General features: G+C 41.7%; 1 protein-coding gene across 1 annotated transcript in view; it reads right to left on the bottom strand.

Annotated features, from left to right (window-relative positions):
- Positions 1–2,891: 2,891 nt before the first annotated feature.
- LOC126376479 (ubiquitin carboxyl-terminal hydrolase 20) overlaps positions 2,892–12,265 on the bottom strand; it is a 28,597-nt gene continuing 19,223 nt past the window's right edge. Inside the window, exons 13-20 of the mRNA XM_050023880.1 lie at positions 11,835–11,950; positions 10,736–10,914; positions 9,493–9,679; positions 8,867–8,980; positions 7,458–7,601; positions 6,610–6,736; positions 5,380–5,508; positions 2,892–3,986 (exon numbers count right to left, since the gene is read on the bottom strand). Coding sequence (XP_049879837.1) covers positions 3,387–3,986; positions 5,380–5,508; positions 6,610–6,736; positions 7,458–7,601; positions 8,867–8,980; positions 9,493–9,679; positions 10,736–10,914; positions 11,835–11,950 — 1,596 coding nt within the window. The 3' untranslated portion in view covers positions 2,892–3,386. The remainder of the gene's footprint in view (positions 3,987–5,379; positions 5,509–6,609; positions 6,737–7,457; positions 7,602–8,866; positions 8,981–9,492; positions 9,680–10,735; positions 10,915–11,834; positions 11,951–12,265) is intronic.

Below are 12,265 nucleotides of genomic sequence, written 5' to 3' on the forward strand. Positions count from 1 at the left end.
ACTATTATTTGTGGTCGGGTTGCAGCTACAGTCACGGGATGACTGACGACGCGAGCGATTGTTTAGCATATTGTTGTAACTACCCTCACTTCACTATTCATTATCACACACCGACAACTAATACCACACGGTCGAAAACGTTGAGAGTAATTATTAATATTTTTTTAGGGTTCCTAACCTCAAAAATGAAAAACTGAAACCTATCACTTTTTACCAAGATTAACTAAATTTTTCAAGATTACACTGTAATTGAGTGACTTTATCGACTATTCATGAATTTTCAATGTATTTTTTTCCACAACGAATATCTCCTAGAAAAGTCGGGGTACAAGTCAAATCACGTTTTCTTTTGTTTCGTTCGCCGCGTAATTCTCACTTCCGTTCCCGCCTTTTCTGTTTACTTACTTTTTTAATTAATTAACTGTATAAAATTTTCAATTAAAAATAATTTACATTAATTCTATTTAATAATATTTTTAATAATTAACCCTTTATAGCCCATGATCATATAATTTAAAGATTCTTAGGAATATGATAGGTTTCAACAAATAAAAAAACACGTATTTTTCAGAAATTTGAAAATATTTATTTTTACGTATTTATTTGACATTTTAAGGTATGTGACATTTCTGTTACATTGAGTGAAGCCTTGAGGAACCAAAGCATGTGAGCATTCATAAAAGACCATCTCATGCTACTTCAAAATGGAGTCACATTCACCGCGGGATAATGACACACTTGACATATCACACCAACACGACAGCGAAGACGGATTGGAGGACGATGATGACAGCGTGACCGATCCAGACCCTCAGCCGTTACCAGAAGGTTCAGATGCTTTCTCCGACCGTGAAGAAAATATTGGAGCCGATACAGACGCAACCACTGAAGAATCGGAACACAACGAGCCGACCGCCGGCCCCCGTCCGCCGATCCCGAATGGCAAAGAAGCCAATCAAAAAAAGCCTCGACCAATCAAAAGCGACAAAAGCGGCACCGCCAATGGACAAAAAAGAACCCAGTTCCGAACGACCAGCAGGTGAGACTCACGGGAAATACCACTTTACCAGCTAATTTACTCGAGCTTGATACACCAATTAATTGGTGTAGCTGGTAAAGTAGTATTTCCCGCAAATCCCACCCGCCGGTCGCCCAGAACCAGGCTCCCTCCATTCCATCGGCAGTGCCGCCCCTGTCGCCCTTGATCAGTCGAGGCTCCCCTTGACTGGCCTCCCTGCCGCCCAGGATCAGCCGACGAGGGGCCAGCAATCAGCCCGCCGTGCTCCGATTCCTCAACAATCGCATCCACATCAACTCCAATACCCCCTCCACAATCAGAAAAAAACATCAAAATCCCCCAACAACGGCTGAAAATTTGGATCAATCACGCCACCATCATCGTCCTCCAATCCGTCCCCCTCACGGGAAATACCACTTTACCAGCTAATTTACTCGAGCTTGATACACCAATTAATTGGTGTAGCTGGTAAAGTAGTATTTCCCGCAAATCCCACCCGCCGGTCGCCCAGAACCAGGCTCCCTCCCTTCCATCGGCAGTGCCGCCCCTGTCGCCCTTAATCAGTCGAGGCTCCCCTTGACTGGCCTCCCTGCCGCCCAGGATCAGCCGACGAGGGGCCAGCAATCAGCCCGCCGTGCTCCGATTCCTCAACAATCGCATCCACATCAACTCCAATACCCCCTCCACAATCAGAAAAAACATCCAAATCCCCCAACAACGGCTGAAAATTTGGATCAATCACGCCACCATCATTGTCCTCCAATCCGTCCCCGCTACCATACTGGTGCAATATGTCAAACATGTCATCATCCCGCAGTGAATGCGACTCCATTCCGAAACAACACGAGACAATCCTTTACGAACACCCACACACTCCAGTTCCCCAAAACCTCCGTCGCCACTCAATGTAACAGAAATGTCACAAACGTACAAAGTTCCGTTTTTCACACAAAAAACAAAAATATGCTCTGATAACAGTATATGAAACAAATTATACACTTACCCGTAGAATTCAGCGAAAACAAAACAATTTTACACACGTTTAATATTTTTTTATGAATTTCAAACTTTCAGCGCGGTTACACTTGTCACTTTTACCGACGTACGAAATTCAAACTCGATAAAGTGAATAAATTACGCCATCTATGATTTTTGTTTGATACTAAATGTTCGGTGTAGTCTGTTACAATACAGTAACACTGATTTAAATGAACTTATATTATTTAGCGTACATATTAGAGGGACGGATGAGGTTTGTTACAGGAATGTCACAAGAGCCTATAAAGGGTTAAATAAAATACTTTAAAATGTTATGCACGGTAAATTAATAGTCCATATAAATTCCACCGTTTCGCAACTATTAATATTCATGTTAGATATTGAGATATCTATTTGCAAATAATGAAATTTCTTTTAAAACATGCGTGATCATTACACTAACACACAAAGACCCGTCAAAAGGTAAATAGTCTAAAACTTTTAATGTAAAAATGCTTTTTTTACAGATAAATAATGAATAGTTACTAACCTCATAAAATGTTACCAAATTTTGTTAAATCTACATTTAACAAAATTTGGTAACATTTTATCACTCAAACTACTATAATGTATAAGAAAACGAAACTCTGATTTAATTCAAATGGCATTTGTATCTTCTAATCTTTAGAAAAATGAGAATGTTCTAAAACTAAACTCAATTATTAAAAGCACATATTTATATAATAACCCTCAGAGCCCATGCCCCTTTAGTCTTTAAGCATACTCCACCACGCTGCTCCACTGTGGCATAAAAAACATTTTCCAACAGAATGCCAATCATAAAAAAAATACAAAAAATGATTAAAAAAAAAGGCAGGTAAATGAAACGAATGGATGCAGCCAATATAGATGAAATATATTTTATTGCTGATCAATTCGATAACAAATAACACATAGACTTAGAACCAGAAATAACAAAATAAATACCTAATCCATGGTAGAACAGACATAACGCAATGCATGCAGTCACATTACTATAAACATTAATTTTCTTTACAGTGTTACCGTTAATATTATCAATAGAATTTTACATAGATACACATTATTGTAAAATATACAGTTGATTAGAATAACGTCGTTCAAAGACCTAATTTTCTAGACCTGAATTTGAACTAAACGGATAAAATTGTACTAAAAATACTACCCTCCCCGGCCGCCGTTAAATATTTTAGAAAAATATTAAGAGACCACAGTCCCAAAGTTTAGTTAGGCCGAGCCTAATAAATGCACTGTTACACCAGTCACCGAAAACAGGAGCGCTCTAGACGGGGGCGGCGGCGCTCGTCGCGGTCTTCCTCAGCCTGTGAACGAACTGGAAAGCTAGAAAGAATCATTTCACTGTCCGTCTTTTCATTTTTCTCACTTTGCCGGCCTTGGTGGGTTTGTTTTTGAGGGATATGCTGTCGAGGTTGGGGAGGTCGGCGTCGGCGAGCGCGTCGTGCAGCGGGTTGTGGTTGTCGTCGTGGCCGCGGCCGCCCACGCCGTTGTGGCGCGGCGGGCTCGCGTCCATGTCCTCGTCCGAGTCGTAGTTGCCGTTGGGCTCGTGCTTGTACTGGAATGTGTGTCTGTATGGCACCTCCTCGTCGGACTCCGCCGCCGACCTCGACGTCTTGTATCGTCGGTTTATGTTTTGGAGGGACTGGTTTTTCTGCAGCTCTCCGTGTACGGTCTCCCTGATGTTCATCTCGGAGGTGGATTTGGTGCAGTATTCCTCTTTGTCCGACTCCGAATATTTCCTCGAGAGGCGGCGGTTGTCGAAGAGTGGCGGGTTGTCTACGAATATGGTCTGCTGCGAGGTGGCGGTGGGCGACTTCAGTTTGACCTCGGGCCCGCCGCCGTAGATCTCCGTAAAGAACCTCCACAGCTCCTCGCTGAGCTGCGCGTGGTCCGAGCCCGGCTTCAGCACGTATGACGTCACGCCGTCGATTTCCTGCAAATTCAAAGTTGGAATATAAGGCGAGGAATTGAAATATCGCACGGGGCAATTACGCTGTCTTTGCGAGTAGCTTACATAGCGTCGCGTGATTGGTCTACTCGCCAACAAGCATAGAATAACGAATAATACTACGTATAGAACGGTAACTCTCCGTCCCACACCAATTGGGCATTTAAGGTATTTTTGAAGGTATATTTTTGCTTTTCATGCAGTTGGTAATTTTTACAATTTTTAAAAATATATCTCCTAAAGTAGGCTGAATGCCGAATACCTTTACAGGTCACATGAAGGTCAAATAAATACACGATTATTGCTAAAAAAACAACATTCGACTGATTTGAGAGCTAAATCTCTATGAATTTGTTTCTCCTTGGAGTCATTGAGTTTCCTTCCAATGTCGTAACCCACTTCCGTAACACTTTGAAGTGTTCATGGTGTGACAGTATAATATCCTTTCCAGCCGTATTCGGCCATGGCGACAAGTCTCCAATCTAGGAACGCCCAAGATACGCTCTTATATGGCTGACGTAACCGATCTTAGCAGTGAATGGTGTGACAGTAGTGTGTATGAACTGGTGTACAGTCACGAGTACTAATATGTCGTGGCCAGATCGTAAAATTGATCATTTCATGAAGTGTTCGACTATTTCATGAAATGGTAATTTTTCATGAAATGGACATTTTTCATGAAATGGCCAACTTAAGTTGACCATATCGTTGAAACGTCAACGTTTAATGATATATCAATCAACGTTTGGCCATATCGTTAATGTAGGCGGTGTCCATGCTATGTGGTGTAATATAAATGCGAATAGTCAATTAATTCCTTAGGTTCAAAATTATGTACCTATTATATATGGAAAGTTGTACAATTATATTGATTCATCGATTATAATATCAATCAAGTTTTAAATATAATCGACACCAGCGCCACTATCGGAGGATAATGTTACTAATTTTACGATATGATTGCCAACGTTTGGCCATATCATGAAGTAATCATGCATTTAGTTGTTCATATCGTTAAACGTTTTGTGTTCATTAATCTGGCCAAACTACATCATGATGTGGCCAACGAATAATATTCTATTTCATGAAATGATCGAGCACATCATGAAATGATCAATTCTATGATCTGTCCACGACATATATATACACTTTGCAACCACGTCACATTAACTTTTCGGACAAATTAAACCGCAAGCCTCATTACTGCGATACAGGGTGATCCCTAGTGCAGGGCTCGCTGTTAAAATGTTTAAATTGTACCTTGTTTGAGTAATAAAGAATTTTTATTATTATTTATTATTATTATTATCATTAAATGTCAAATATGATAGTGCGACAGGGTTCTAAGGTTGGTACATGATATTGCTTATGACTGTACCTGTTTGGTGAGTATCCCGGTGTTGTCGACGGGTGGCGGCGGCTGTTGCGTCTTGTTCCTTACGAAGGCCTGCCACTGCCGGAACCAGTGCATGCTGATTGCATATATGGCGCGCGGGCGCTCTTGTTCCTGTAATTACATAGCTATCTTAGCATCACGCTTATCATGCCCCGGGTGAGAGCCTTCAGCGCTCCCCATTTGTCCGGCCAACTAGTTAATGCCATCTGCGGCAAATCTACAATAAGTCACGTCAAAAAAAAAAAAAAGCTTATCATGCCTATAACGTGGTTTTACATAAACAGCCTACACAGGGTGTTAGTAACATCGTAACGAATACTGAGGGGGATGATTCATACCATGATTCTGAGTTAATAATACTACCTACGAATAAATAATAAGTCAGGAAAAGTAATTATGAACAAACGCCGGTGAAATATTGGCCCCACGACATTTTAAAAGGTCGTAAATCTATAAAACCAATCAGTAGCGATTCCGTGACGCGCTTCATTGCGACAAGCGCTGTGATTGGTTATCAACAGCCATCGTAATAGAGGTTGGTGCGTGTTTCCGGGGTTCTCAAATCAAGGATGTTGTTATGCAATGCATGGGTGAGTATAAGTAAAAAATGGACGAAGCTAACGGTGGATTTAATAATTTTCAGTGTTTTGTATTTCGGATGAGGCGTGTTGCTGAATTATGTATTCAAGTAGTATTATTGTATTGCATGTTTTGTGTTTTGAATTAATTGGTATTTAGTAAAAACAATTATTCAAATTGTGAGCGTTGTTACTCTTCCTGACTTATTATTTATTCGTAGGTTGTTTTGTATTTTGTTTTTTCCTGTTTGTGCAATAAAGTATTTGTTATGTTATGTTAGGAGTTAACATCAAGTGGAATTTTCCATCGCAAAATTTTAAATAAAAAGCTTTTACGAACTCATTAGGCCACTTCGGATTCGTTTTAGTACGAACTCGACACGTAATACGTACGAACTCACAGGATTAGATAACCGTTTATTTGCAAGAATACATGATATAATTTAGATATTAGGAACATGGTCCAGTACAGTTTTCGGCTTACAAGCAAACATGCAAATGTAAATTTTTAAAATCTTTAGCGTCAAAGTAATATTATTGATACATTTCATGTACATTAATAAAAGATAAAAATCACACACTAGAGTTCTCCTTGGTGGTGTTGGAAGTAACCGCGGGTGTGTGGAGCCGTTACCTGGAAGCTGGCGTGTAGCTCGGCGAAGGCGGCGCGCTCGGCCAGGCGGCGCGTGCGCAGGCGCACGGCGGCGCGCGCGCAGCTGCAGCACTCGTGCGCGTGCGACACGGCCGGCCCGCCGCCGAACCTGCGCCATGCAAGCTAGCGGTTTATAATCAGTAGCTCCAAATCGTCCGTCTCTTTCCTCTCGGACGGATACGAAAGTGACAGATATATAGGTTATTAAGTTGATCCTGCCGGTGTAATACGTCTCACAAAAAAAAAAAACCAGTCAGTTTAGTGTATTAAAATCGGAAGACCGAATGTCCGTTCCGCATCCAAGTCATTTTTATGGCGGATTCCTGGTAGTGGTTGGGTGGGAGAAATTGCTTCAGAGCAATAAGGCAGCCCATTTGTACTGTTGCTAAATGCTTTAAATCTGTTTGTTTGTATAGCCGGGGAAAAGAAGGTGCAAAGAAAACCTCGGCACAGGGCCCTAGACGCTTTTTAAAAAAAAAAAACAAAATATTGTTATACAATATATGAAGTATAGAGCTGTACGATCACGAGTACTAATATGTATTCATCTTGAAACCATGTCATATTAACTTCTTTGGCAAATTAAACCGTAAGTCTCATTCAATGTCAAATATGATAGTGCAACAGGGTTCTAAAGTGGGTTCATGATCTTGCTCATGACTGTACATATGGTAAAGAACTAAATCCAGTGGAGGAAGATCACATACAATCACGATCTTCAGTGAGGGAACGACAAGAAAGAAAGAAAGAAAGAAACATTTATTATTTAGGACACCACAGACACGGATTACATATATATCAATCAATCAGGAATCAATGTGTGTACTGACTGTGCGTGCAGGAACTCCCAGAGCGGCTGCGGCACGACGGCGGCCAGCTGGTGCAGGTGCGCCGCGCGGTCGGGCCGCACGCCGCCGTGGCCGCACACGAAGTCGCTGTTGTCGATGGCGCCCGGCTCCGCCCACGTGTTGAACCTACCGCGACAAACATTTGTATCACGTACTAACCTCACGTTACACAAGTTATTCATCATCATCGCGTCCAAGCCGTGTCCGGGGACAGCGACTCCTAAATGTCTATCCCAGGTCGTTTTTATGATAGGCTCTAATGTGGCTAGCAAAACCGAACTTCGATTTGAAGGTTCGGCCACATGGCGCACAGAATAACTGGCCAGCAGAATTAAACGTATAGTTGTAGGAGGGCTTCTGTCGAGTCTTCCGTATTTGGCGTTTTACGTCAAGATCTTCTAAACGCTTCTTTTCGTACAGGTCCACGTTTTTGTGAACAGTGTAACGCCATTCCGGTCTACGACGAGCTCGCTCCTCCCAACTATCAGGTGGAATATCACAAGCCACAATTTATTAACCATGCCGTGTATATATATGTCACGGTAAGAGTGAATAATTGAAGATTATTAATAATTATCTATTATTATTAATAATTACCGAAAGTCGAGGTTAAAGTGATAAATTAATCACATTTGTCGGTTTTTATTAATAATTTAACCCTAGTAGTGATAAATTTAATATGTTGCATTTATAGGTGCTACAGAAGATTTACAGGCAAACCAAATATGATTGTTAATGATTGCTTTTAGGATTCGTGTTGATTTTGTTAATGGAACAATGGCCCCGATTCCTGCAGACACCGCCTAATTTTATTTTAGGTTATATCCGTCATTTTCGTATCCGTCGAAAAGGAAAGGGACGGATGATTCACAGCTCTTAATTTTAGGAAGAATGAGTAAATTAATGTGTCGGGTTATTGACTGACGTAAAATTTTTAGACGGTTGGTTTAGATTTGTGCTTAAAATTGACGTGTGTTCCATAAATTTTATGCTTGTTGATTACCCGTCCCTTTCCTTTTCGGCGGATAAGAAAAGGACAGATATAACTTAAAATAAAATTAGATGGTATTTACAGGAATTAGCACCAATAATTGTTTAATTTTATTTTTGTTACAATTTTATGTACCACGAAAGACTTTCTTACTTTGTTAATAATAATAATACATACATAATAGACATTTTGACATTAAAAAAGATACACTCAGCCTCCTAAACTAGGTTTACCTGTATCTTAGGAAGCAGTGTTCGGTTATGGTAGTCATGTTGTAGGTAACGTGCAATGTTGTGGGTGTGTGTGCGTGTGTGTGTGTGTGTGTGTGTGAATGTGTGAGCGAGCGACACTCACTACACTCACACTACACACACTTACTCACTACTCACTCTATACTCACTTATTGATCCACTGCTTGGAAATATAGAACTTGATGTCGTTGGGTTCAACCGTCGTCGACTCCAGGATCTCAGCCGCTTTCGCCCGCAGCACTGCCATTTGGGGATTCACTTTCCTGGAAAACAAAAGCCGGTCAAGTGCGAGTCGAGTTGTGGGCGGGTGTTTACCTGGTTGCAGCTGGGTGTGAACCCGGTTATAGCCGGTTGCTGACCCGGTTATGACTGGGATTTACCCGGCTTCCGGATGTAGCTAGGGGTTATTTCAAATTGATTCATCAGAGTTAAAGACCTGATCGGAATGGACGCATGCCCGATATATTAGCCACCACAACGGAAAACTGAAATGCTTGCCACATTTACAATACTGGCTGATTCTGACACGTCAACTAAACATTATCACATTGGAATAATTATGTTTAAGTTATCTATAACATTTGGTTTACCTTAAATTTCCTTAATTAAACACTAAACTTTCAAAACTAGTTACATAAGCATCAAAGAGGTTTACCCGGCTATAATCGAAAATGTACACGGTTATATCCGGGTGTTTACTCGGTTGTGGGCGGGTGTGTTCCCGGTTATAGCTGAGTGTCGACTCGGTTATAGATGCGGGTGTAGTATGACCGACCTGTAGAAGAGCACGTAGGCCTCGCAGGCGGCCAGGTGGTGCACGGGCACGGGCGTGACGGCCTGGTCGTCGAAGGCGTACCAGCCGCGAGGGTTGCGCGCCACGCACGTGTAGTGCCCGCCGCCCGCCGTGCCCGCGTGGCAGATCACGGCGCACAGCTCGTAGCGGGAGATCTTGGACGTGCAGTCTAAGGGCACACAATAATATAAGCTGCGTTGTCGGGACTCTTTGAGGGAGCTGTTTAAAGAAATAAATATACTGACGGTTGCAAGTCAATATATATATGAAAACATTATGTATGTACGTAAAAACTTATCTCTCCTTCCGAGAAACTGTGAAAGGCATACTTACAATACAAGAAATAAACATAAAATTGCTATTCAAAATTCTAGATTAAGTAAATTAAATTCATCTTTTTTGGGGTTATGTATACGTTTTTACAATAAAATACCAGATAATATTTTTGTCAGAAAATAAATTTAAAGCTCACGTGAAGCTTACTTTATGTAAAAAAGCTTATTATAAGATTAATGACTACCTAAATGATAAAAATGTCTGGTATTGAATGTGTTCCTCTAGTTATTAAATAACTTGTAATGTATATCCTCATTGGTTTTTAAAAGATGTGTTGCTGTTGCAGTTTCTTGTCATTTCTTCTCCTCAGCCATAACACCTTGCGAAATGACGTAAATTCAAAAATGTTACATTGACCTTCAACAAGTTTATCCATGATAATTACGTTGAATAAATGATTCTGATTTCTGATAAGGAATTGACTACTTGACAGTTTTCGCATAATTACTTTAAAAAAACTTTCGCAAAGGCCGGTCATAGGATGGGTGACCACAAAAATAGTTTTCATCTCGAGCTCCTCCGTGCTTCGGAAGGCGAGAAAGAATGAGACTTCGTGTGACGTCACTGGGCGAAATGTCACGTGACCATTTTGAAATTAATGAAGGAAGATATGTTTTTACCTATTATATAAAGCTTTTTCGAGGAAATAAAATATTTTAAGAGGTATAAAATAAGTGTCTGTGTTTTTTAAAACCATCATCATCATCAGCCCATTATCGCCCCCACTACTGGGGCACGGGCCTTCCCTATGGATGGATAGGGAGATCGGGCCTTAAACCATCACGCGGGTCCAGTGCGGATCGCAGACCGAGCGCGTTAACCGCTGCGCCACCGAGCTCCTCTAAAAATCTTATAGAACAAGCTATTAAAAAAAACAAAATCTACCCACCTTTATGCATGTAGGGCGCCATATTGAGGTCGTGTATCGGGAAGGAGACGCGCGCGGCCACCTTGGCGCTGAACATCAGCTCGTGGCGGAACCGCTTCAGGTGCACGCACAGCACCTCGGGCAGACGCACCACGCCCGACATCTTCACGCCGTTGCGGAGCTTGTTGCAGCGCGAACAACTGACGATAAATAATAAGTCATCACCAGCCCATTAACGTCCCCACTGCTGGGGCACGGGCCTTCCCTATGGATGGATAGGGAGATCGGGCCTTAAACCACCACGCGGGCCCAGTGCGGATTGGTGGTTATTAACGACTGCTAATGCAGCCGGGACCAACGGCTTAACGTGCCTTCCGAAGCACGGAGGAGCTCGAGATGAAAACTTTTTTTTGTGGTCACCCATCCTATGACCGGCCTTTGCGAAAGTTGCTTAACTTCAACAATCGCAGACCGAGCGCGTTTACCGCTGCGCCACCTAATAAGCCACAAATAATAAGTAAGTAGCCAGAACTCACAATAACTTGTTGAAGCTCAATATAACATTTTTGTCCCCCCCCCCATGTAATCCTGGAATGCACGGGAGGTAAAAATCCTCAAAGGAACGGGGTCGCTCCGCGAAGCCTGTGAAAACCCCAGGAGGCTTCTGAGCTTCTGGAAGGAGTTAGGTTGGCTTACATAGTCAACAATAGCACGCATAATGGGCCATCTAAATGCGGAAAACAGAGCCCACTAACTAAGTAACTAACATTTTTGAATGTACGTCTTTTCCGCAACGTGTTATGGCTGACAAGAAACTGTAACAACAACACAATGCAGGTATAAGTATATTACATGTTATTAAATAACTAGAGGAACACATTTAATACCAGGCATTTTTATCATTTAGGCAATCAATCATTAATCTTATAATATTTTTTATAATTAAAGTACATAATAACGGGTTCTTACCGCGTTTAAAGCAGGGATATGAGACTCCAGATATATATATTTTGATATTTCGATCGGGAGTCTCATATCCCTGCTTCAAACGCGGTAAGAACCCGTTATTATGTGTTTTAATTATGATAATAACCGCGTAAACTTAAAACAAGTTATTTACCTGTACATATTATCGCCCTTGAGTTCGTCTGCACTGAAGAAGGCGGCGAGGCAGTCTTGCAGGGAGACCACCGGCCCGTAGAACCACGAGCGAAGCCACGACACCAGCCACCATACCTGGACAAATGTAAAGAAGCATGTAGCAGAGGCCTTTCGTTCTGACCGTCATCATTTTAAATTACGAAATTCTCATTCCATTCCGCATTTCCTTTCATTTTACACTGACTCACTGCATCCCCGACCTTCGTAAGAACAACATAAATATATTATACTGTTTAGATCTGGCCATGCCCTCTAATTCTGGATTTGTTTGTCAAGTGTTATTAACATAACATATAAACTGCCTATATACGTCCCACTGCTGGGGGCACAGGCCTCCCCTCAATCAACCGGAGGGGGTATGGAGCATACTCCGCCACGCTGCTCCACTGC

This window comes from Pectinophora gossypiella, chromosome 21 (genome assembly GCF_024362695.1).
Source record: "Pectinophora gossypiella chromosome 21, ilPecGoss1.1, whole genome shotgun sequence".
In the NCBI taxonomy this organism is placed as follows: domain Eukaryota; kingdom Metazoa; phylum Arthropoda; class Insecta; order Lepidoptera; family Gelechiidae; genus Pectinophora; species Pectinophora gossypiella.